Source organism: Mercenaria mercenaria, chromosome 6 (assembly GCF_021730395.1).
Source record: "Mercenaria mercenaria strain notata chromosome 6, MADL_Memer_1, whole genome shotgun sequence".
NCBI classification, from domain to species: Eukaryota; Metazoa; Mollusca; class Bivalvia; order Venerida; family Veneridae; genus Mercenaria; species Mercenaria mercenaria.
In genome coordinates this window covers 84,943,394-84,970,516 of record NC_069366.1, presented here as the reverse complement: position 1 = coordinate 84,970,516, position 27,123 = coordinate 84,943,394, and the positions used below count along the sequence as shown (strand labels likewise).

The following is a 27,123-nucleotide window of genomic DNA, read 5'->3' as shown; positions in this document are numbered from 1 at the left end:
CAAAGGCAAGCTGCAAGATTCATTACTAATAACTATATTGTAAGACCCCGGGCACAGTCACAAATATAGTAGAAAATATAACAGATTAGCATTCTATCACAAAATGGTTTATAATCATTTTGATATCAATCTAAGTCAGTATCTTACACCATACACCAGACAATCTAGGCAATACCATCATCTAGCATATCACATACAAGCTACCACAGTAAATTATTACAAATTTTCTTTTTTTTCCACAGACAGTTGTGCAACAGAACACACTTCCATCGTATGTAGTCAGCATTGAATCAATCTCCGGATTCATGTCAGTGCTGGCTGCATATATGTTCCAACCATAAATGTATTACACTTGCTTTTATCCTGTTGCACATTTTTTTATCACCAAGTGCCAGTGTGTACTAGGTGGAATCCGTGGACTGAGTAGCTTGGAAAAGCTGGTGGTTCTTTCACTTTTTTAACCCCCCATGTATGGCCATAATGTTTCATCACTGAATGTTTGCCATTATTATAAAAAAAAGAAAGAAAAGAAAGATTTATATGGAAAAAAAGCCCTGGTTTTGTAACAATACTAACATGGGTATTAGCAGTTCTAAGTGCCATGTCAATCATTATCTAACATCAGCTTCTATTAAGCAGGATCCAGAAAAGCCACAAATTAGCTATATAGCTAAATCTAGTTATATATAGCTAGAAATAGCTATAAAACCAATAAAAATTGTTCAAAATATGTCAATATCAAATATACAATAGGGCCATCCTTAAAAAATTGTTTGTTTGCAGTAACGCGACCCAGAATTTTTAGTGTGAGTAGGTAGGTAGGGTTTTTTTTTTTTTTCGTTTTTTTTTTTTTTTGTATGCTAATTGTACAACACCTGCATTTTCTTTTTAACCCTCTGGTTTATACACCTTTTGGGTACTAACACTTCTCTATAGAATGCTAACTTGATTGTAACATATCTGCAAGGGTGGTAGTTTTCACATAGTATGAATACTAATATTAATATCACCTTTTTAATAACAGTAAAAACAACAGATAGCCTGACACCAGTCAGAAACAGAGCTTATTATCTCCATATGAAACTTAAAAATTTAAGATTATCAATATATTAAACAAAAATAATTGGCCAGACCTTTTGAATGTCCTTGCACTGGCTGGGGTAATAAAAAAAAACATTACATTCCTTAGGATTGCTACTCCAATGGACAGCATTGAAGTACATAGCAAAATCTTTGATATTTTACCCTTTAGACCCGAGTCTGATTACTAGCACAGCACTCCTTCAAAGCCTATGTATCATGTAATTTTTAGACAATACTTAATTGTTTTACATTGTTTACCCAGGGCTAAAGCTATGCTAATATTTTAGGGAGAAGTCATTTCTTCCTCAGCTAAGATTATGGAGAAGTGGAGAGATTTTAGGGAGAGGTGGAGTGATTTTAGGGAAACGTGGAAAGATTTTTAATAGCGCCATGACATGCAAGTTGAAAATGGAACTAAATTTACTTTTTTTTTTATTATTATTATTATTTCCTGTCTTTGTTTAAGTCTATTGATTTAAAGTAAATAACAAATTCACTGAAAATATCAGTGATTCTGTTTTCTTATCCTTCAATGCAAAGAGCTATAAAATATACTTCTTTGTTCAATGTAAACCTAATTTCTTATCCTTGTGAATCTAATGTGATTAAACTGCAAATTAAAGTGTTTTTTTTTCACTCTTGCAATGATTGCCTTAACCAAGAAAAGCCTAATCTGAATATGAATACAATTAAAAAAAGCTAGGTTAATTCCATATCAGCAAAAAATAAATCACGCTCCCAGTGCTAATGCACTCAAAGTCAAAACACAAAAACCCATAAAAGCATTTCACAGTCACTTCTTGAATTAAATACATGTCAATAGCAGTGACATCACTATGACATCACACAGAATACAGGTCTTCTTTGATCTGCTACTGTCTTCTTTGATCTGCTACTGTCGAAACAGTTGTCAAACAGGTTAAACCCAGTTTCTGATGGCAGGTGTCAAAAATTTGCATGAATTTCAGTTATATTATTTAAGTCACAGAAAGTTTCAGTAATAATAACTATGTTTCTAAAGTCTGGGTTTTGAAAAATAGGAAAAAGTGGACCCATGGAAATTTAATTTCACTTAAATAGGAAAATCTAGAAATGTAAACATTATGGATTTCTTTCGCTGGTTTTAGTCATTGCATTGAAAGGATGTTTAACTTTTATAAATAAATTTTCAGGTAAGAAAATTTTGTTTGTCTAATATTTTTGACGTTTATTGTGCTCTTTCCAAGTGACTTGTGCAGTGTCACTGCAGTTTTATCCTCGGGGCAGATTAAAAAGATTATGCAACGACAAAAGATCGAAACTAAAATTATTATTTGTTTGCAAAATTGTTTGAGAAATTATGACAGAATGATATCCAAGAATTTATCTATCCCAGATGTTTTACGTACGAGAAAAATCATTATTTTACAAATCTAAAACTCGGTTAAATACGTCTGCAGTATTGCACAGATAACACTATGTACCACGATTTGTCCATGTGGAATTTTCTAAACAACTTTTTGCATGAATTTTTTGTAGTATATCAGGAAATCGGCAGGGCGTTCGGTAGACCCGAGGTTCTGGGTTTTCACTCGCACTTATCGGGAAAAACTCGTATTTGATCCGCACAAAAAATATCCCGTGTGTCGGCTTGACCCGAGGAAATTTTCTTTTATGCGTCTCGAGTTCGAAAGTACTGCCCCTTGTCAATCAAAATCCAGGTGTATTCCAATATTGTTCGCCGCCATAAGCGGAAGTATGGCAGTAGGTGGAGCTTGGTATATTAATCAGCTTCTGGCAGATGTCAATCATGCCACGCGCCGACTGACACGTGGGCTTCTCGCGGTTTGTATTGCCAAAGGTATTTAATGATCAATGTGTAAAAGTTAATTGATAAACAATGCATAGAAGAGCAGCCTATTATCGTATTTGTGTCACTTGTTAATTAGCGGTATACAGAAAGCGTAACATTCACATATTTTGTTTCTTATCGGTCATAATGATCATTCATGTAGTTGAACCTCAACGAACACTGTTTAGGAAAACTTAGCGATACAAACAGTTACCCAAAAGAAATAACGAAACAGGAAAGAATAAAAACACGGCACCGATAAAAAAAAAAATTCCGAGTTTTGGGTTAAAAAACTGTTTTAGTTGCGGCGATTTTCGTGAGTCGGTCGCGTTACTGCAAACAAACAATTTTTTAAGGATGGCCTAGTTATTTTCCCATTCAAATGGTTTATGAGACAAAAGACAATCACAAAGAATAGAGATCTATGCAGTTTTTGTTTTTGTACATGTTGCGAATTTCTGCGATAAGTCTTTTATAAATTTGTCTTATACTACGATGATTATCACAAGTGAAAAATTCAGTAATGATTTATCGCAAAGAACTGCTGCATTTATTGAAAATGTGACTACAGACCTTAATTTTGTGTTATTGTCTTTCTTCTTGTAAACCATTTGGATGCAATTATGACCATTTTGCGTTTGATTTTGACATATTTTGCATTATTGTTATTGGTTTTATAGCTACTTCTAGCTATATACAGCTAGATTTAGCTATATAGCTAATTTGCGACTTTTCTGGGACCTGTTAAGTACATGTATATGAAGGAATTGGATTTGCATTTAATACAAATTAAAATTACAAGTGTTCAGTACAGAACTGACAAATACTCAGGGAATTTAGAAATTAAGCACTGGAAATTCGAGAGTGCAAAATAAAGTGAAGCTTTATTAAAGGGCAATTACTCTGATCATACTAGTACAATCAGCAGAGTAGCAGCCTAGTGTAGCCAAGTATCAACCGTCACTATACAATATGAATGTTGACGCATTTACAAATGGACAGAAAGAAATACATCAATCTACTTTTCATGTCATGTGGTTAATAAATGTACAATTTCCTAATTTATGAGGTTTTGTCCCTGTAATTGAGTATTTTTTTCAACAGAAAAAGGAAACACTTTCTATATATAAAATTCGTGCTTTACAAAAGTGCAGACAATGAAAATAAAGTCGGTCAACCGAGACACATTCTCCGCCATTTTGAAAACAAACGGTAACTCACCTTGATTTACTGTAGGCAATTTCATGAACAAGAAGAAATATGAAACAAATTAAACAGTTGATTGAATCAAAAAAATATCGATTTCATTTTCAGTAGACAGGACACTTATTGTCAAGTTTATTTCTTATATATTTAACCGTTATTTACGGAACAGCAATTTGTCGTCTAGCCAAGAACATAATTTATCCAACTACTTAAGTCAGGCTATTTCTGATTGGTTGTATTGTCAACCTCAATGACTGCTTCACAACGGAATTCAATATCAGATCTCGGCCAGTCTGAAATCTTGTAACACAGGCTACAATTTTAGCCAATCAAATCAAATGTTACAAATGTAAACAAGACGGCTGGGAAACCCCTTTTCTGTCACTGGAAAACAGAAGATTATGTAATAATTGATACTTCATACTATAACATTTGATTAACATAACATTATTGTCATTTTTGCCATACTGTTTTATAGTTGTCTATTTTGTTGTTGTCAGTCAGATGCCCTTAAAAGGGCATTGATTTTTATCCATTGTTAGAGTCCATCTAAAAATCACGAGGTCAGGGGTTTGAGCTAGTTTATTAATTCTAGATATTTTTTTACTGTATTTTTGTGACTTTTTGAAGATGGGTTGAAGTGGTTAAAATGTATAAATTTATGCCATGACATTGTTTGATTTTAGGAGTAACAGGCCTGGTACCCACCATTTATCTTTTAGACTTCAGCAGCTGTGACCTGCACTGATGACACATGTTTCTTCTTACACCAGCTAATGTTCTTATATTTAATGTCTGTTAATTGCCGTCGGCTGCTACGATGCATTTGATTGGAATGCGCACCACTAATAACCAAGCATTCATATACTTAGGTCATCTTGTGCATGGTCTGTCAGTTGCCCTTATGGAAAGTTACGAAGTCTCGTTTTGTAATCAGTTTCCTAGATGCAATAGCAGCTAGCTGCAACCAATGAAATAATTATGATATATATTTATGTGGCAAAGTGTGCATAAATAGGAAAACAATCACTGTTCGGCAAGGGTTCCTTTCTCGCTGCACAAGCGTTGAGTTCCCTCACTTAATGCAAAATATGTAGAGTTCATATATATTTGTTAATAAGTTTGTAAATTTGGGACAAGTCAAGACACAGGTTATATACATTAAATGTAATATCTACTTTGGAGTTTGTGATTTGCTTCAAATGTAGGCTTGAATCTTAGTTAGTCTCCGAGCCGGATTCCAACCCTGAATTTGTAATGTATCTAAAACTAAATTTGTCCCCTAAATCCTGGCTTTTATAAGAAGGTGGTGCCCATTTACATAGGCAATGGCTAGGGGTCCGGTAAATGTATAGGGCAGTCCAAGAGATACGAAAACAAATATGATTACTGAAAATGGAATTTTTATGAGAGGAGACTATAAACTATCGATATAAAACTCAAGATGAATTTAGAAATTCTCTCTCATTGTAGAAGTATTTATAATCCTTTAATCCCGAGACAAACACAATCGCAAATTCTATAAATTATTGATAGTAATTAGCACTTTGTTTGCCATAATGGAATCATCGATCCAATTTGTGTGTTTCCTCAAGCATAAAGGACTAAAATTGTAAACTCATGCTTTTCTTTAGTATTGCAGCCTTGGATTGTGCTAAAAATTGTTTTACTGCCTGAGTAAATAATAGTGATGAATGGAAATAGCCATTAAACTTTCATATTCAATATGTCTCCAACCCAGAGTGAGAGATATATATAATATATAATATTATATATAAAAAATACAAAAGAAACATGTAATAACGACAACTTTATGACACCTAATCATACCTTTTCCCCCAGCAATTACCATATACACCTGTAATAAAGTATATATAATTGTACATGTATATTGATTATCGGTAACATACCTCTAGACTCTGCATCTAGAACTCTGGTTATTCAGGACCCATAGCTGTTTCCTTGGTTGTATTAGCTCATCTGATTTTTTGAAAAAAAAAGATGAGTTATTGTCATCACTTGAGCGGTTGTCGGCGTCTGCGTCGGCGTCGCCTGGTTAAGTTTTATGTTTAGGTCAGCTTTTCTCCTAAACTGTCAAAGCTATTGCTTTGAAACTTGGAATACTTGTTCACCATCATAAGCTGACCCTGTATAGCAAGAAACATAACTCCATCTTGCTTTTTGCAAGATTTATGGCCCCTTTTGTACTTAGAAAATATCAGATTTCTTGGTTAAGTTTTATGTTTAGGTCAACTTTTCTCCTAAACTATCAAAGCTATTGCTTTGAAACTTGGAATACTTGTTTACCATCATAAGCAGACCCTGTACATCAAGAAACATAACTCCATCTTGCTTTTTGCAAGAATTATTGCCCCTTTTGGACTTAGAAAATCAGTTTTCTTGGTTAAGTTTTATGTTTAGGTCAGCTTTTATCCTAAACTATCAAAGCTATTCCTTTAAAACTTGCAACACTTATTCACCATCATAAGCTGACCCTGTACATCAAGTAACATAACTCTATCCTGCTTTTTGCAAGAGTGATGGCCCTTTTTAGACTTAGAAAATCATGGGTAGGACAATATTTCTAGTATACAAAAAAAATCAGATGAGCGTCAGCACCCGCAAGGCGGTGCTCTTGTTGAGATGTTGGTATGTTACACTGCTCCAATTGTATAAAGTACTGTAAAATCATTTAATTTCGTGGACATGAAACTATGTGGTTTTGGTCAAAACTGCAATTTCGTGGGGATATGATTTCGTGGATATCAACTTTTGAACATAAAATCAATGGCAATTTTACTTTTTGTTGGGATTAAATTTCGTGGATTGACTCAACGAATATTAATGATTTCACAGTACAGTGAAAACTGAATAATAACTGCCAGCATCACAGTACTTAGATAAAAAGATCATTGTTACCTACCTTTATATTTTTACAAAAATGGTAAAATCATTTGCATCATAAGCATGCTGTCATTGTTATTTGAATATAAAATAACAGGATAAAAATCAAGTTTATTATCCTCCATATATACTTCCGGTAATTTTTAAGAATTTGGAAAAATAAGAAATGTCAGATTAGCAGTTTGTGCAATATATATATTATAAAGAGTGATCAGAATTAATAAAAACTTTTACTAGACTGTTTACAGTTTCTGCATATTATACACGTACTTGTGGAGAAGTTAATAGTAGTCATTGTTAATATTGGTTAACAGACAGTTGTATATATTTTGAAAAAAATGAAATACTGTTTTAAAAAAAATCTAGAAATAACTGTTGAAAAATAGTAGTGGACAGTGGTGTAGCTGGGGATTTTGACATTGTAGGCCGAGAGAAATACCATCTCATTGTTTTGTTAAGAATTGTTATTATTTCAAATCTTTTTTTACGGCATTATTCATGTTAAATATTTATATCATTAAGTTGGTTTAGCCGATCAACTCCTCCTCTCCACATCCCTTATGATTTTATTGCATTTATTCTTCTTTCACCATTGCTGGAAAAGTGTAGGCCAGATTTTAATGAAACTTCTCACAGTTGTAAATAAAGATATGGCCTATAATTTAAACTGTATTGGTACGTGTACTTAATTTTGAGATATTAAATTTTACCATGTACATTTCACGCAAATTTTAAGACATTATTTTGAATTATTTAACGTATCAGACCTTCTAATATCATATTTTAACTTTACGTCAAATCCAGGCTTCATTCTAGGTATCCTGGATAAATGACGTTACTCCAGCACTTCCAGTTAATCAAACATGCAGCACTACCTTAATTGTAAGAACTGTGTAAGCTTGCATACAAATAAGTAATAATATATAAGTGAGACAAAATTTGAAAAGACTGGATATTTAGGTTTAATAAAAACAAAAAAGAAATTTAGCAATCCTTTATAATTACCTCAGTCCTCATAAAATATCAATTTAAGTTTTATTCAGTTTTTCATTTTTATGCCCCCGAAGGGAGGCATATAGTTTTTGAACCGTCTGTCTGTCTGTCGGTCTGTCAGTCTGTCCGCAATTTTCGTGTCCGGTCCATATCTTTGTCATCAATGGATGGATTTTCAAATAACTTGGCATGAATGTGTACCACAGTAAGACGACGTGCAGTGCGCAAGACCCAGGTCCGTAGCTCAAAGGTCAAGGTCACACTAACACGTTAAAGGATAGTGCATTGATAGGCGTGTCCGATCCATATCTTTGTCATCGATGGATGGATTTTCAAATAACTTGGCATGAATGTGTACCACAGTAAGACGACGTGCAGTGCGCAAGACTCAGGTCCGTAGCTCAAAGGTCAAGGTCACACTAACACGTTAAAGGATAGTGCATTGATGGGCGTGTCCGGTCCATATCTTTGTCATCGATGGATGGATTACTGTGTACCACAGTAAGACGACATGCAGTGCGCAAGACCCAGGTTCGTAGCTCAAAGGTCAAGGTCACACTTAGACATTAAAGGATAGTGCATTAATGGGCGTGTCCGGTCCATATCTTTGTCATCGATGGATGGATTTTCAAATAACTTGGCATTAATGTGTACCACAGTAAGACGACATGCAGTGCGCAAGACCCAGGTTCGTAGCTCAAAGGTCAAGGTCACACTTAGACATTAAAGGATAGTGCATTGATGGGCGTGTCCGGTCCATATCTTTGTCATCGATGGATGGATTTTCAAATAACTTGGCATGAATGTGTACCACAGTAAGACGACGTGTCATGCGCAAGACCCAGGTCCGTAGCTCAAAGGTCAAGGTCACACTTAGATGTTAAAGGATAGTGCATTGATGGGCGTGTCCGGTCCATATCTTTGTCATCGATGGATGGATTTTCAAATAACTTGGCATGAATGTGTACCACAATAAGACGACGTGTCACACGCAAGACCCAGGTCCGTAGCGCAAAGGTCAAGGTCACACTTAGACGTTAAAGATCATTTTTCATGATAGTGCATTGATGGGCATGTCCGGTCCATATCTTTGTCATTCATGCATGGATTTTAAAATAACTATGCATGAATGTGTGACACAGTAAGACGATGTGTCGCGCACAAGACCCAGCTCCGTAGGTCAAAGGTCCTAAACTCTAACATCGGCCATTACTATTCATTCAAAGTGCCATCGGGGGCATGTGTCATCCTACGGAGACAGCTCTTGTTTAATAATTAATAGATATATTTTTTCCAGTTAAAAAAGAAAATAAAATTGATGTCCATTTGGAGATATGCCCCTTTAAATTCAACAAAACAAGACAATTTACAGATATGGTGAAGAAAAATACCTACATATGTGTCCTGTTATTTATTATCTTTTAGTGAAATTGTATGAAATAATCATCTTCAGGTGACCTTAACTTAAGTCCAGTATGAAATAGTCAGAATGAGATAACCTTTATTAGCAACTGTTATCTGACATGACCAACTTGACCCAGCTAAAATCTATATTAAGTTTGCTGTTAATCGCACACTGTCCACTGTTAAATGTACTGTGTAAATGGAGGTTGATAGCAACCAAGCAATGAGGTTATACATGTATATATATATATAAATATATATATAGTAGAGAGAATTAATTAATACGAACTAAATCACCACCACAATATACCGGACCAATTACGGCAAAACGCCTAGCAGTACAAACGAACATGCACATGCCACGGCAAGTCCACTAACCCAATAAGATTAGTTTCGATACTGCTTTATATACGAGCCCGAATTGTACTACACATTCGTACTGGTTCAACATTTGCATATATATACTCAAATCTCTGTTTTCATGTCTCACAAATCAGTAGTGACTTTTTAGTCTTTATAACTGATTGGGACCAGAGAAGCTATATTTTCTCTCTCTGAAAGTTAACTGGATCTCGAGAATACATTGAATATATATAGATAATTTGCGTTAAGGGATATAATTATATTCAGAACAGTTGACTTTCCCATACGTGAGATCCGCTAGGATACAAGTTCGCATTATAAATTATTATATGGTAGAGAGAATTAATTAATACGAACTAAATCACCACCACAATATACCAGACCAATTACGGCAAAGCGCCTAGCATACAACGAACATGCACATGCCACAGCAAGTCCACTAACCCAATAAGATTAGTGTCGATACTGCTTTATATACGAGCCCGAATTGTACTACACATTCGTACTGGTTCAACATTTGCATATATATACTCAAATCTCTGTTTTCATGTCTCACAAATCATAGTGACTTTTTAGTCTTTATAACTGATTGGGACCAGAGAAGCTATATTTTCTCTCTCTGAAATTAACTGGATCTCGAGAATACATTGAATATATATATAGATAATTTGCGTTAAGGGATATAATTATATTCAGAACAGTTGACTTTCCCATACGTGAGATCCGCTAGGATACAAGTTCGCATTATAAATTATTATATGTAGAGAGAATTAATTAATACGAACTAAATCACCACCACAATATACCAGACCAATTACGGCAAAGCGCCTAGCATACAAACGAACATGCACATGCCACAGCAAGTCCACTAACCCAATAAGATTAGTTTCGATACTGCTTTATATACGAGCCCGAATTGTACTACACATTCGTACTGGTTCAACATTTGCATATATATACTCAAATCTCTGTTTTCATGTCTCACAAATCAGTAGTGACTTTTTAGTCTTTATAACTGATTGGGACCAGAGAAGCTATATTTTCTCTCTCTGAAAATTAACTGGATCTCGAGAATACATTGAATATATATAGATAATTTGCGTTAAGGGATATAATTATATTCAGAACAGTTGATTTTCCCATACGTGAGATCCGCTAGGATACAAGTTCGCATTATAAATTATTATATAGTAGAGAGAATTAATTAATACGAACTAAATCACCACCACAATATACCAGACCAATTACGGCAAAGCGCCTAGCAGTACAAACGAACATGCACATGCCACAGCAAGTCCACTAACCCAATAAGATTAGTTTCGATACTGCTTTATATACGAGCCCGAATTGTACTACACATTCGTACTGGTTCAACATTTGCATATATATACTCAAATCTCTGTTTTCATGTCTCACAAATCAGTAGTGACTTTTTAGTCTTTATAACTGATTGGGACCAGAGAAGCTATATTTTCTCTCTCTGAAAGTTAACTGGATCTCCAGAATACATTGAATATATATAGATAATTTGCGTTAAGGGATATAATTATATTCAGAACAGTTGACTTTCCCATACGTGAGATCCGCTAGGATACAAGTTCGCATTATAAATTATTATATAGTAGAGAGAATTAATTAATACGAACTAAATCACCACCACAATATACCAGACCAATTACGGCAAAGCGCCTAGCAGTACAAACGAACATGCACATGCCACAGCAAGTCCACTAACCCAATAAGATTAGTGTCGATACTGCTTTATATACGAGCCCGAATTGTACTACACATTCGTACTGGTTCAACATTTGCATATATATACTCAAATCTCTGTTTTCATGTCTCACAAATCAGTAGTGACTTTTTAGTCTTTATAACTGATTGGGACCAGAGAAGCTATATTTTCTCTCTCTGAAAGTTAACTGGATCTCCAGAATACATTGAATATATATAGATAATTTGCGTTAAGGGATATAATTATATTCAGAACAGTTGACTTTCCAATACGTGAGATCCGCTAGGATACAAGTTCGCATTATAAATTATTATATAGTAGAGAGAATTAATTAATACGAACTAAATCACCACCACAATATACCAGACCAATTACGGCAAAGCGCCTAGCAGTACAAACGAACATGCACATGCCACAGCAAGTCCATTAACCCAATAAGATTAGTTTCGATACTGCTTTATATACGAGCCCGAATTGTACTACACATTCGTACTGGTTCAACATTTGCACATATATACTCAAATCTCTGTTTTCATGTCTCACAAATCAGTAGTGACTTTTTAGTCTTTATAACTGATTGGGACCAGAGAAGCTATATTTTCTCTCTCTGAAAGTTAAATGGATTTCAAGAATACATTGAATATATATAGATAATTTGCGTTAAGGGATATAATTATATTCAGAACAGTTGACTTTCCCATACGTGAGATCCGCTAGGATACAAGTTCGCATTATAAATATATATATATATATATACACATAATACTGTTTGTTCTGAAGGGATTTGAAAAGTTTTTTCCCCAACAGTATACAATGCGCATCTTTAACTAAAATAGTTTATTTTTCGATACTCATTTAAAATGTAGGAAGTCCTCATGAAATGAATTTAACTAAACTAACTATGCTTGTAGAGCTATGTTCACAGTTAAATGTCATGTTTAAAAGTCCTTTGTTAAAAAAAACTTCCAGTTTTTAGTGGTAGTGCACATTAATATTTTTTACTGCGCTTAGCTATGTACATTGTATGTTATAGGCATGTACTATGTTAAGCCTAACACACAGTACTGTTTATAAACACAAACACGTTAATTTTATGTTTACATATATATACTATAAAGACATTGTTCATATTTTTAAATGTGAATTTTGGTCATCAAATAATTTTTATATCTTTAATCGTGTTCTCCACAAGTACTGTAAAATCAGTTATGTTCTTGAGTTCGCTACCTTAAGCTTGCTTGGCTACATGAAGTATATGGAGAGCTATGTTAATCACCCAGGCGTCGGCATCTTCAGCTTGGTAATGGTTAAAGTTTTGAAGGACTTTCAGTCCGCTTTACCTCTGTTATTGCTAGGTGGATTTGATTAAAACTTTTAAGATAGTTGTTCCTCATCATCACCCATAATTTATCATATGACACTAGGTCCATAACTTTTGTTGAAGCATTTTATGAATTATGTCCCCATTGTATATGAGTGTGTGGTTTTGAAAAAAACAGGACTAAATGTGTGATTCTTGTCTGTATGTCTTAATTTTTGTCAGGAATATAACTTAATAACCAGTCAAGATACTAGTATTGACATAAAACTTGGCATATAGGTAGGAGTTAATGAGATGTGTGGTGTGCAAGGACCTGGTCTGTAGGTCAAAGGTCAAGGTCTCATTAGGAGCTCAAAAGTCAAATCTGGCCATCATATTTCTTGCCCAGAGCATAACTTTAACCATTCAAGGTTTAAACTTAAAACTTGGCATATAGGTTGGTGGTGAGGACACAATATGCAGAGCACATGTCAGAACTGGGTCAGTTGGTCCATTCTCAAGGATACAGATTTAGCTCAGATGTCAAATCTGTCTTTCATACATAACATAAAAACAGTTCAAGATTTCAAACTTGGCATATAGGTAGATTTTATTGGGACAATGTGCAGAGGGCAAGAACTGGACCAATAGGTCAAAGGTTCAGGTCTGGTCATATTTCATGCCCATTTATCATGTTTATACTTATGTTTTGATACACGCGTCCCGATTTGGTTAAGATTTTGTATGTAAGCTGGTGTCTCAGCAACCACTTGTGGGAATGGATTGAAACTTCACACTTATTCACTGTGATAAACTGACTTACATTGCACAGGTTCCATAACTCTATTTTGCTTTTTTACAAAATTATGCCTCTTTTTTGACTTAGAAATTTTTGGTTAAGGTTTTGTATGTAAGCTGGTATCTCGGTAACCACTTGTGGGAATGGATTGAAACTTCACACACTTATTAACTGTGATAAACTGACTTACATTGCACAGGTTCCATAACTCTATTTTGCTTTTTTACAAAAATTATGCCCATTTTTCGACTTGGAAATTTTTGGTTAAGGTTTTGTATGTAAGCTGGTATCTCAGTACTCACTAATGGGAATGGATTGAAACTTCACACACTTGTTCACTGTCATAATCTGACATGCACAAAGTAGGTCCCATAACTCTATTTTGCTTTTTTACAAAATTATGCCCCTTTTTCAACATAGAAATTTTTGGTTAAGGTTTTGTATGTAAGCTGGTATCTCAATATCCACTAATGGGAAAGGATTGAAACTTCACGCACTTGTTCACTGTCATGATATGACATGCAGTGCAAAGGGTCAATAACTCAACTTCGCATTTTACAAAATTATGCCCCTTTTTCAACTTAAGAGTTTTTGGTAAAATTCTTATATGTAAGCTGGTATCTCAGTACCTACTTATGGGAATGGATTGAAACTTCACACACTTGTCCACTGTCATGAGCTGATAAGCACTATGCAGGTTCCATAACCCTATTTTGCTCTTTTTACTAAATTATGCCCCTTTTTCGACTTTCTTATTCATTCAGTCGACAAGGCTGTTGAATAGTCGAGCGTTGCTGTCCTCCGACAGCTCTTGTTACTAAATGGATTTAGTTTCAAACTTAAACTGTTGTCTCAAATCATTTTCCATATCAGGTGTATTAATCATACCTAGTCTTTCTGTAAACAACTTAAGATCATTTTCTAATTTTAGGCGTAATGGTTGCTGGAGGCTGTATGGTCATGATAATCCATATTTAAGTGATTGTCCTAATTTGTCAACTTTGGAAGGTTTACCGGTATACCAACCCTAATGATAATGAATTATTTTTGAAGGAGGGACTGAATAATGACTTGGTTGAAGTATAACCTATGTTCATGTTATCAATAGGCTGTACTACTTTTTTTATGCGTTTTAAGATTCATTCAGATAACAGTTTTGAAGTAAATTACAAGCGCTAAATATAAGTTGAAATGATTTACCGGTACTTGACCAATCTCACTTTCTTATTTGCAGATACTTTATATTTGAGTGCCAATACAGTGTACTGTTATTAAAATCATTTAATATTCATGTCAGGTGACTGATGTTCACAGATTTCTTGATTAGACTGGTATATGAAATTAAATCCTGGCAAACTGATAAGACCTACAATTTGAAAACCACAAATTCATGCCCCCACGTTCCTATGAAAATGCATTTTTGGATGAAAAGAAGAAATTTTATGCCCCCCCCCCCCCCCCCCCCCCCACCTTCAGAGTTTACAAAAAATTAACTAACTAAATTTAAGTTAATTTTGGTCATAAGCACTATTATGACGCTATAATTATTACAATTCATTCATTTAAATAGGGCTTTAATAAACACCCCCTTTGGCAAAATGTAATGCTACCAAGGGCATTAATAAGGTAATTTAAGGTATATTTTTGATAATCAAGACAAGCAACCATTTTGAGGAATTTGAATGGCCTAATAGTCTAGTATTTGCCCTGATAAAAGGTTAAACTCAGCCAGACTGTGAATTTGGTTTAAAGGAAATAGCCTATAGTTTCTTTACCAAGGCAGTGGATTTTTTCTTTGCAGTTTGAGTTACAGTGAAGGATGTCATACAGAAAGCGATGAAACAGTCTGTTGAATGTGAAAGAACTGTTGAGGAGCTAAGGGCCATATTCAGACCTTTTGATATAAGGTACAATCCAGAGAAATACCAACTACAGTATCCAAAAGGACTTTTACGTAAGGCAAGTGTTTTAATACCGTTGTGTTTCAAAAATGGAGAGTATCATTTGATTCTAACGCTACGATCTGAAAATCTTACTCACCACGCAGGATATGTCGCTTTTCCTGGAGGCATGCAAGATGAGCACGATAAGGATGAGATTGCTACTGCGCTAAGAGAATCTGAAGAAGAAATTGGACTCGATCCTAAAGACGTTGATATTATTGGTGTGTTTGCTCCTGGGATTGTAAAACCAAATTCGTTAGTTTATCCAGTAATTGGTCTTGTTTCAAGTGATTTCAAACCTGTGATCAATGAAAATGAAGTTTCAATTGTGTTTGAATTGCCGTTAAAAAGGTTTCTGTCTACAGAAAGGAGAAGGATTTCTAACTTTCGGTCCCCTATCAATGCCACATATCATGTTCATCATTTTATCGACTATGTGAATGGAAAAGAGGTGGATACATGGGGATTTACTGCAGCTTTTTGTGTTATGACAGCAATAGGATTATACCAGACGGACCAGTCATTTTGTTTTTATGAGCAGTTTATTACAAATAAGGACACAATATTTAATTCTGTAAACACCTTGCATGTTATCCAACAAATGTTGAAACTGGCGTCCAAATTTTAATCAGGTAATATTAAACTTTTAATGTGAGGATTCTATTGTGATAATGTTTCCAATAGTTTAAACAGTACTTTTCTCGTACTTTTGAGACATAGACTTTATGTTAATAGGGAGAAACTCATGAAACGACTTAAAGCTGGGCTGCTGATCTTTATAGAATGCACTGACATTTTACTTTTTACATGTTTTGAATTACACACATATTAAGCATTTACACTGTGTTCATCAACTTTTTAAGACTTTGTTTTAGACTTGCACTTAAACCTCGAAAAATTCAAATTGCCATAAGTTTGTTTTTAGCTCACCTGTCACATAATGACAAGGTGAGATTTTTTGATCACCCTTCGTCCGTCGTCAGTCCGTGCGTCCGTCAACAATTTCTTGTCTGCACGATAATGGTTTCATTTATGATTTTATTTTAACCAAACTTGCACACAACTTGTATCACCATAAGATCTCGGTTCCTTTCTTGAACTGGCCAGATCCCATTATGGGTTCCAGTGTTATGGCCCCTAAAAGGGCCAAAATAAGCTATTTTGAGCTTGTCTGCACAATAGCAGCTTTATTTATGATTTGATTTTTACCAAACTTGCATAAAACTTGTATCACCATAAGATCTTGGCTCCAGAGTTATGGCCCCTGAAAGGCCCAAAATTAGCTATTTTGACCTTGTCTGCACAATAGCAGCTTTATTTATGATTTGATTTTTACCAAACTTGCACACAACTTGTATCATGATAAGATCTTGGTTCCTTTCTGAAACTGGTAAGATTCCATTATGGGTTCCAGAGTTATGACCCCTGAAGGAGTCAAAATAGCTATTTTGACCTTGTCTGCACAATAGCAGCTTCATTTACTATTTGATTTTAACCAAACTTGCACAAAACTTGTGTCACCATAAGATCTTGGTTCCTTTCTTGAACCGGCCAGATCCCATAATGGGTTCCAGAGTTATGGCCCCTGATAGGGCCGGAATTAGCTATTTTGACCTTGTCTGCACAACAGCAGCTTCATTTATGATTTGAATTTAATCAAACTTGCACAAAACTTGTGTCACCAAAAGATCTTGGTTCCATTCTTGAACTGGCCAGATCCCATAATGGGTTCCAGAGTTATGGCCCCTGAAAGGGCCAAAATAGGCTATTTTGACCTTGTCTGCACAATAGCAGCTTCATTTATGATTTCATTTTAACCAAACTTGCACACAACTTGTACCACCATAAGATCTTGATTCTTTTTTATATGCCCGCAGGGCAGTATTATGTTATCGCCTTGGTGTCTGCCTGTCTGTCTGTGTGTTGGTTAGCAATTTCCCTTCCACTCCGTAACTCTTGAATTCCTTGATGGATTTCAGAGAAACCTGACACAAATGTTCACTCATTGAAAGGATGTGCAGAGTGCATGTTTTGGATGGCTAAATTCAATGTCAAGGTCACACTTTGGGGTCAAATGACTTTGTTTTATGTGAATATTGTTCTGCATTTGCGTTGCATTGCAGTGCTCTTGTTTTTATTTGGCAGATCCTTCTTTTGTCCGCTTACAATATTTTTTTTTATTACTTTCCTTTTATGTTACTATAAATAGCTTATTTAGCATCTTTTTTATTATTGGCCGTAGGGAAAAACTGAGACCACTTTTCTGTAGTACAACATGGATGGTACCTCCGATTTTTAGGTGTTTTTTGATTTTCTTTACATTTTAGTCAGAAATTTAAGGCAATTTTTGCATAATGGAAACTTTCAATTTAGATTAATATTGCATTGACTTTTCCAATTCAAACATAAAATGCAATGAAAAGCTTGAAAAATAGTTTGCAATGTATGAAGAATCTCAGTGCTTGAAGTATCAATGAACTGCAGAGTATAATGTAAATATTTACCGGTCCCACAAAAAAATATTTGTTTCAGCATGTAACGTATTAATATTATCTGTTTCAGGGTTCTTGACTTTTACTTAGTCCACATCATTAAAACAAGGGTACCAGAGATATGGCTGAAAGTTTAATTGAACCAACACCAAATAACAGACAGTTAAAAGAATTGTTTCGGCCATTTGATACACGCTTCAACAAAGAAAAATTCCACCTAAATATTCCTGACGGCTTGAGTTTTAGAAAAGCAAGTGTTTTGATACCATTATTTTATAAAGATGGTGAAATTCATGTGCTGTTGACAGTCAGGACTAAACACATGCCGAGTCATGCAGGACATGTTGCATTTCCTGGTGGAATGGTCGATCCTGGAGATGCCGATGCCATAGCAACAGCTTTAAGAGAAGCAGAAGAAGAAGTTGGTATACGTCCAAAAGATGTTGATATTGTTGCTGTTCTGTCGCCAAATATCGTCAGACCAAATTCATTAGTAACACCTGTTGTTGGTATCGTTTCCAGTGATTTTAAACTTCATATAAATCCCAGGGAAGTAGACATGGTGTTCGATTTGCCACTGAGCAGATTTTTAAGTTTAGATGGTAGGACTCAAGAAAACTTTAAGTTTGATGAGAACTTGTTTTTCAGTGTGTATCATTTCCGAGATACAGTAAATGGTCGTGAGTTAGATACTTGGGGTTTTAGTGCACTGCTTTGCATCCAAGCAGCTATGGTGGCATTTCAGTCGGACCTGAAAATATGCTTCCATAAAGACCTTATAGTAACAAAGGAAAACTGTTTTACCCCAGAGTCAACACAAGAAATAATAGAAAGTTGGAATGCTAAATCAAAACTCTGATTTAACGTATTTCATTTATATTCAAGGAAACTTTGTTATTGTTGTATTATACAAACTTGCAGTTTTTCTGTATTGTACCATTAAAGGCTCATAATGCCTTTGAATATATAATGTGGCTGCCTCATTTTTAGCTCACCTGTCACAAAGTGACAAGGTGAGCTTTTGTGATCGCGCGGTGTCCGTCGTCCGTCCTTCGTGCGTGCGTGCGTCCGTAAACTTTTGCTTGTGACCACTTTAGAGGTCACATTTTTCATGGGATCTTTACTAAAGTTGGTCAAAATTTTCATCTTGATGATATCTAGGTCAAGTTGGAAAGTGGGTCACGTGCCATCAAAAACTAGGTCAGTAGGTCAAATAATAGAAAAACCTTGTGACCTCTCTAGAGGCCATATTTTTAATGGGATCTGTATGAAAGTTGGTCTGAATGTTCATCTTGATGATATCTAGGTCAAGTTTGAAACTGGGTCACGTGCCACAAAAACTAGGTCAGTAGGTCAAATAATAGTAAAACCTTGTGACCTCTCTAAAGGCCATATTTTTCAAGGGATCTGTATGAAAGTTGGTCTGAATGTTCATCTTGATGATATCTAGGTCAAGTTCGAAACAGGGTCATGTGCGGTCAAAAACTAGGTCAGTATGTCTAAAAATAGAAAAACCTTGTGACCTCTCTAGAGGCCATACTTGTTAATGGATCTCGATAAAGATTGGTCAGAATGTTCAGCTTGATGATATCTAGGTCAAGTTTGAAACTGGGTCACGTGCCAAAAAAAACTAGGTCAGTAGGGCAAATAATAAAAAAACCTTGTGACCTCTCTAGAGGCCATACTTTTCATGGGATCTGTATGAAAGTTGGTATGAATGTTCATCTTGATGATATCTAGGTCAAGTTTAAAACTGGGTCAACTGCGGTCAAAAACTAGGTCAGTAGGTCTTAAATTATTAAAATCTTTTGACCTCTCTAGAGGCCATATTTTTCAATAGATCTTCATGAAAATTGATCTGAATGTTCATCTTGATGATATCTAGATCAGTTTCAAAACTGGGTCACGTACGATCAAAAACTAGGCCAGTAGGTATAAAAATAGAAAAACCTTGTGACCTCTCTAGAGACCATATTTTTCAATGGATCTTCATGAAAATTGGTCAGAATTTTTATCTTGATAATATCTAGGTCAAGTTCAAAACTGGGTCACATGAGCTCAAAAACTAGGTCACTATGTCAAATAATAGAAAGAACGACAACCTACTCAAAACAGGGTCATGTGGAAAGAGGTGAGCGATTCAGGACCATCATGGTCCTCTTGTTTGTTGTAAACACGAAATACATTTCTTTTTAAATCTTATTTTCGATAATTGTTTCTCCATAAAATTGCCCAAGGTTTGAATATGGGTTAACACAGTAGAAAGTATTACTCAATCTGATGTTTTGATTACCTTCCTTTATAGTTCTAACAGTAAACCTTCATGTGTAATATCCAAATTAGTGCTTTTTTAGCTCACCTGTCACAAAGTGACAAGGTGAGCTTTTGTGATCGCGCGGCGTCCGTCGTCCGTCCGTGCGTCCGTGCGTGCGTGCGTGCGTCCGTAAACTTTTGCTTGTGACCACTCTAGAGGTCACATTTTTCATGGGATCTTTATGAAAATTGGTCAGAATGTTCACCTTGATGATATCTAGGTCAAGTTCGAAACTGGGTCACGTGCCATCAAAAACTAGGTCAGTAGGTCTAAAAATAGAAAAACCTTGTGACCTCTCTAGAGGCTATATATTTCACAAGATCTTCATGAAAATTGGTCAGAATGTTCACCTTGATGATATCTAGGTCAAGTTCGAAACTGGGTCACGTGGGGTCAAAACTAGGTCAGTAGGTCTAAAATAGAAAAACCTTGTGACCTCTCTAGAGGCCATATTTTTCATGAGATCTTCATGAATATTGGTCAGAATGTTCACCTTGATGATATCTAGGTCAAGTTCGAAACTGGGTCACGTGGTCAAAAACTAGGTCAGTAGGTCTAAAAATAGAAAAACCTTGTGACCTCTCTAGAGGCCATATTTTTCATGAGATCTTCATGAATATTGGTCAGAATGTTCACCTTGATGATATCTAGGTTAAGTTTGAAACTAGGTCACGTGGGGTCAAAAACTAGGTCATTAGGTCTAAAAATAGAAAAACCTTGTGACCTCTCTAGAGGCCATATTTCTCAATGGATCTTCATGAAAATTGGTCAGAATGTTCAGCTTGATGATATCTAGGTCAAGTTCGAAACTGGGTCATGTGCGGTCAAAAACTAGGTCAGTAGGTCTAAAAATAGAAAAACCTTGTGACCTCTCTAGAGGCCATATTTTTCAATGGATCTTCATGAAAATTGGTCAGAATGTTAACCTTGATGATATCTAGATCAAGTTCGAAACTGGGTCACGTGGGGTTAAAAACTAGGTCAGTAGATCTAAAAATAGAAAAACCTTGTGACCTCTCTAGAGGCCATATTTTTCATGAGATCTTCATGAATATTGGTCAGAAGGTTCATCTTGATGATATCTAGGTCAGGTTTGAAACTGGGTCACGTGGGGTCAAAAACTAGGTCAGTAGGTCTAAAAATAGAAAAACCTTGTGGCCTCTCTAAAGCCATATTTCTCTGTGGATCTTCATGAAAATTGGTGAGACTGTTCAGCTTGATGATATCTAGGTCAGGTTCGTAACTGGTCATGTGCCGTCAAAACTAGGTCAGTAGGCCGAAAAATAGAAAAACCTTGTGACCTCTCTAGAGGCCATATTTTTCACGAGATCTTCATGAAAATTGGTGAGAATGTTCACCTTGATGATATCTAGGTCAAGTTTAAAAGTGGGTTACGTGCCTTCAAAAACTAGGTCATTAGGTCAAATAATAGAAAAACCTTGTGACCTCTCTAGAGGCCATATTTTTCAGTGGATCTTCATGAAAATTGGTCAGAATTTTTTATCTTGATGATATCTATGTCACATGTGCTGAAAAACTAGGTCACTTTGTCAAATAATAGAAATAACGACGTCATACTCAGTTCAACACTGGGTCATGTGGGGATAGGTGAGCGATTCAGGACCATCATGGTCCTCTTGTTTAGCCATCTAAGTATGCACAGCATCTATTTGGACAGTAAGCAGCTGCTTTGTTTTTAACATCAGATTTTTAAGCCTTATGGAACTTTAAGGTTGAATTACATTAATTTTGTGTCCTAAATTACTCATACCCACAAGTTCCATTGACATGACTTCCAGTTATGAGGTCACATATTTTGATATCAGGCATATGTTCTTGGGGATGACTGCCTCAGTACTTCGGTGATTTATTCTCCACCTTTCATTTTTGCAGTGGCAGTTGCCAGATACTTGTGGAGAACTGGTAAATACTGGTTAGGAATCAAGCTAACCATGGGTTAAACTGAGAGCAAATAGACTACAATTATACACTTTAGGAAATATTTTGGTTCTGTGGCAGCCTCCAGGTGACAGATAACAAAAGTTGACAGCACAGGATTATATTCTGAATAAATATAAGCTCTATTTTTAAACTGAGAGAGTTACATTAGGTCATTATAAATTAATTAATAAATGATTATCCAAAATGTTCTTCTTTTTGTCCAGTCGTTTACTTTTTCGTGCATGCATGGATGTTCAAATAATTTGGCATGAACATTTGATAGAACAAGAAGGTGTGTCATATGGACTCAAATTAAAAATACATTGGTGTATTTTCTTCAAAATTACTTCTCTTCAATATGATAAAGTATTTCATCATAATTTTCTGTATTACCCAGCAATGTAAAAATGAAATGTTATTAAATAATAAGATTCTTTTATATAAAAGATGTTTAGAAACATGTGACAGTTGTCGATTTCCATGCATGCAAACCCAAACATTATACATTATAACATATTTAGCATAATATTATATATACTTGGTTGAGGGGGCTTTCGTAGCCAAGTGGTTAAAGTCACTGACTTTGAATCACTTGCACCTCAATGATGTTGGTCTGAGCCTCACTTGGGATGTCATGAGACCATCCAGGTTTTATTGCAGCATGGCATATTTTGGCTAAAAATGATCTTTCTTTAAAATTGATGTTTGGTCACAGCAATTAAAAATTTTCCAACATTCTTGACTATTACACATGGAGGAATAAGTACTTAACAGTTTTATAATTAAGACAGTTTACCTCCAGTACCCCATTACAAATGCTTTTCAATTTTGAATAGAAAACTTTAATAGTAAAAATAACTAATTCTTACGTGTTTCCATAACATATAATCTGTCAGTATCTAAGTTTCAAAGCCTTGTTAAGAAATATAGCAATAATTAATTTTCTGATATCAAAAATTTTCGCTTTTGTTGTTGTACAATCTGGAGGTCAGTGCCTTTACTTATAATTATAATAACAAATCTCTGCTGACATAATATAATCTTTGGTTGTGGGTTTAGACTATTTAAATATTGCTCCATGTCCCACAACTGGTCATGGGTAAATACAGCTCAAATATGACTGGACAATATGACGGAAATACTGTCATTAAATGAGGTAACCAACATTCTTGGCTGCTCTCTAACTAGTTAGTCCCTGTGTTGTTGCCACATTAAAACTATTGTCTATTTCAGGGATCCTGACTTTAACTAAATGAAACAATACTACCAAAGATATGGCCACATCAACACCAGATAGTAAAAAATTAAAAGAATTGTTCCAGCCTTTTGATACACGCTTCAACAAAGAAAAATTTCAACTAAATTTTCCTGACTACTCTATTTTTAGACCAGCAAGTGTTTTGATACCATTACTCTATAAAGATGGTGAAATTCATGTGCTGTTGACTGTCAGGACTAAAAACATGTCAAGTCATGCAGGACATGTTGCATTTCCAGGTGGAATGGACGATCCTGGAGATGCTGATGCCATAGCAACAGCTCTAAGAGAGGCAAAAGAAGAAGTTGGCATACAGTCAGAAGATGTTGATATTGTCGCTGTTCTCTCTCCACATTTCTCGAGACCGAATTCATTAGTAACGCCAGTTGTTGGTATCGTTTCCAGTGATTTTAAACTTTGTACCAATCCAAGAGAAGTGGACATGGCATTTGATTTGCCATTGAAAAGATTCTTAAGTTTAGATGGTAGAACTCAAGAAAACTTTAAATTGAGTGAGAAAGTAGAACTAATTATTTACAGTTTCCAAGACACAGTAAATGGTCATGAATTAGTTACGTTTGGTTTTAGTGCACTGCTTTGCATCCAAGCAGCTATGGTGACATTTCAGTCGGACCTTAATATGTGCTTTCTTAAAGACGTTGTTGTAACAAAGGAAAACTGTTTTAATGCAGAAGCAACACAAGCCATAGTAGAAAGTTGGAATGCAAAAGCAAAACTGTGATAAAATATTTGTTATTGTGTCGTTCAAGGAATAGAAATTTTGTTTATATATAAATTCATTTATTTTTTATCAGGTGACAATATATCTTGTTATTTGTCTTATAAACATACTTAATAATAGAAAATGTTGTTTTCTAAGGTCACTTCTCCTCCATCTCTAATGTTAGGCAGTTGTCATTTACCTAACCTCATTCATGGTCCCACTTCCCGTTTTTTCATACTTTTCTTTTTAGAATCCAGTCAGAAATATTCCTAATGCAGTTACTCAGCAGACATGATGTTATCAAAAGAACAAGAGCTGTCCATAAGACAGTGCGCTCGACTTTTCTTGGTGCTTGATTCTGAATTAGAGCTTTGCCAGTAAAAACTTTATAAACATTTAACAAAAAAATTCAAAGTTAAAAAGGGACATAACTCTGTCAAAATTCAAATCAGAGTTATGGGGATTGTTTCTCCTGGTGTAGACATTTATAATAAATAACTTTTTTAAAGTTTCAAGTCAAAAGCTTGAAAATAACAGAGATATTGGACTTTATCAAAAACATTAACCAAAATTTATAAGTTAAAAAGGGGCATAACTCCGTCAACGTTCAGAGTTATGGGGATTGTTTCTCCTGGTGTAGACTTTGATAGTAAATAATTGTTTTAAGTTTCAAGTCAATAGCTTCGACAGTAACAGAGATATTTGGTGTTACCTAAAACTAACCAAAAAATTCTAAGTTAAAAAGGGGTGTAACTCTATCAAAATTCAAACAGAGTTATGAGGATTGTTTCTCCTGGTGCAGACTTTGATAGTTAATAACTTAAGTTTCAAGTCAAAAGCTTTGATAGTAACAGAGATATTGGACTTTATCAAAATCTTTAACCAAAAATTCTAAGTTAAAAAGGGGCATAACTCTGTCAAAATTCAAATCAGAGTTATGGGGATTGTTTCTCCTGGTGTAGACTTTGATAGTAAATAACTTTTTTTAAGTTTCATGTCAATAGCTTTGATAGTAACAGAGATATTTGACTTTATCAAAAACTTTAACCATCGGCAATGCCGACGCTGGCGTGAGTGCAATAGCTCTACTTTTTCTTTGAAAAGTCAAGCTAAAAATGAAATAATTATGTCACCTCAGCACAAGAGGTGGCGAAGTGCACTGGCCTAGAGAAACACTTACCCACTTCTTGCTGTGACAGGTGGCAGTAAAAAGCTGTAGTACTATGTATGTTACTAATTATACCCCCACCAAACATGTTTGAGGGGGGTAAATAGGAGTCAGTTTTGTCGCGTCCCGTCCCGTCCCGTCGCGTCCCGAAATCTATTATCTCAGTTATTACCAAATGGATTTGATTCAAACTTAAAATACATGTTCCACCTTATCACCCACATCATGTGACACAAGGTGCATAACTCTTGACACCAAGTTTTCATGAATTATGTCCCCTTTTACTTAGAATTTAAGGTTAATTTTGTTGTATTTTCACTATATCTCAGTTATTACTAAATGGATTTGATTCAAACTTAAAATAGATGTTCCACCTCATCACCCACATCATGTGACATAAGGTGCATAACTCTGACACCATTTTTTTTATGAATTATGCCCCTTTTTACTTAGAATTTAAGGTTGATTTTGATGTATTTTCACTTTATCTCAGTTACTACTGAATGGATTTGATTCAAACTTAAAATAGATGTTCCACCTCATCACCCACATCATGTGACACAAGGTGCTTAACTCTGACATAAATTTTTTATGAATTATGTCCCCTTTTACTTTAAATTTAAGGTTGATTTTGATGTATTTTCACTATATCTCAATTATTACAAAATGGATTTGATTCAAACTTAAAATAGATGTTCCACCTCATCACCCACATCATGTGACACAAGGTGCATAACTCTGACACCAATTTTTCATGAATTATGCCCCTTTTTACTTAGAATTTAAGGTTAATTTTGATGTATTTTCACTATATCTCAATTACTACTGAATGGATTTGATCAGACTTAAAATAGATGTTCCACCTCATCACCCACATCATGTGACACAAGGTGCATAACTCTGACACTATTTTTCTTGAATTGTGTCCCCTTTTACCTAGAATTTAAGGTTAATTTTGATGTATTTTCACTATATCTCATTCTGATTGGCTTAGAGCCAAAGGGAAGTAACCTTTTTTTAACCTTTGTGCTGAGTTTCTTCCCCTTAAATTCCAGGAATTAGTCTATTTTTAGAAATCCTATTTTTAGATTTTCAATATTTTAGGTATTTTTCTAACTTTTTTATTATAAGTCCTATGTAAAAAGTAAAAACATTTTTCCGTGGTAACATGGGTCGGTAAGACACTTTTTTGTATTCACTTTTAGTGTATCTCTAATATTAGAGATTTAATATATTTACTAGTATTACTATACTAGTATTATACTAGTATTACTTATATGTGGAAGCCCAGGATGAAGTACTCCAAAGTATTTTTAAGATTCCTTATGGTTGCCATTCTTCTGTGACAAGACCGTATGGTGGGGGTATGCGTCACTCCTGTGACAGTTCTAGTTGAACTCAGTATTGAGGTTTATTTACCCAGCTGTTGAACTCTAATCAACTGGTCTTACTTGTTGCCATTGATTTATCTACATATAAGAGAATAAGGTTAATTAAAGTTATTTCAAAGAAGGAGCAAAGATAAATTAGTTGATTGTTACAAAGTTCAATCAATGTAATTACCACAATTCCTCAGATGCAACAGCCAGGCTGGCTAATCAATCTGACCTTATGTCTCTAACATCATTCAGAGTTTCAAACAAACTCTTACTATCTTATAATTAA

At 35.0% G+C, this 27,123-nt stretch overlaps 2 protein-coding genes across 6 annotated transcripts in view; one reads left to right on the top strand and one right to left on the bottom strand.

Annotated features, from left to right (window-relative positions):
- LOC123549887 (nuclear factor of activated T-cells 5-like) overlaps positions 1-27,123 on the bottom strand; it is a 94,820-nt gene that overhangs the window by 57,347 nt on the left and 10,350 nt on the right. Inside the window, exon 1 of one of the 3 annotated variants that reach the window (XM_053546516.1) lies at positions 4,136-4,341. The exons of the other annotated variants lie outside the window; for them this stretch is intronic. Coding sequence (XP_053402491.1) covers positions 4,136-4,160 — 25 coding nt within the window. The 5' untranslated portion in view covers positions 4,161-4,341. Of the gene's footprint in view, positions 1-4,135; positions 4,342-27,123 lie in introns of those variants that run through there. 3 annotated transcript variants of the gene reach the window in all.
- On the top strand, positions 15,420-24,688 carry LOC123548342 (uncharacterized Nudix hydrolase NudL-like). Of its 3 annotated transcripts, none has more exons than XM_045335532.2 (2): positions 15,420-16,193; positions 18,124-20,384. In XM_045335532.2, the coding sequence occupies exon 1, from the start codon at positions 15,455-15,457 to the stop codon at positions 16,187-16,189; it is 735 nt and encodes a 244-aa protein (XP_045191467.2). In that variant the 5' UTR covers positions 15,420-15,454; the 3' UTR covers positions 16,190-16,193; positions 18,124-20,384. The 3 variants fall into 3 exon arrangements, with proteins under 3 accessions (XP_045191467.2, XP_053402493.1, XP_045191468.2); XM_053546518.1 differs by lacking the exon at positions 18,124-20,384 and adding an exon at positions 23,542-24,688 and having other exon boundaries at positions 15,439-15,577; XM_045335533.2 differs by having other exon boundaries at positions 15,439-15,577.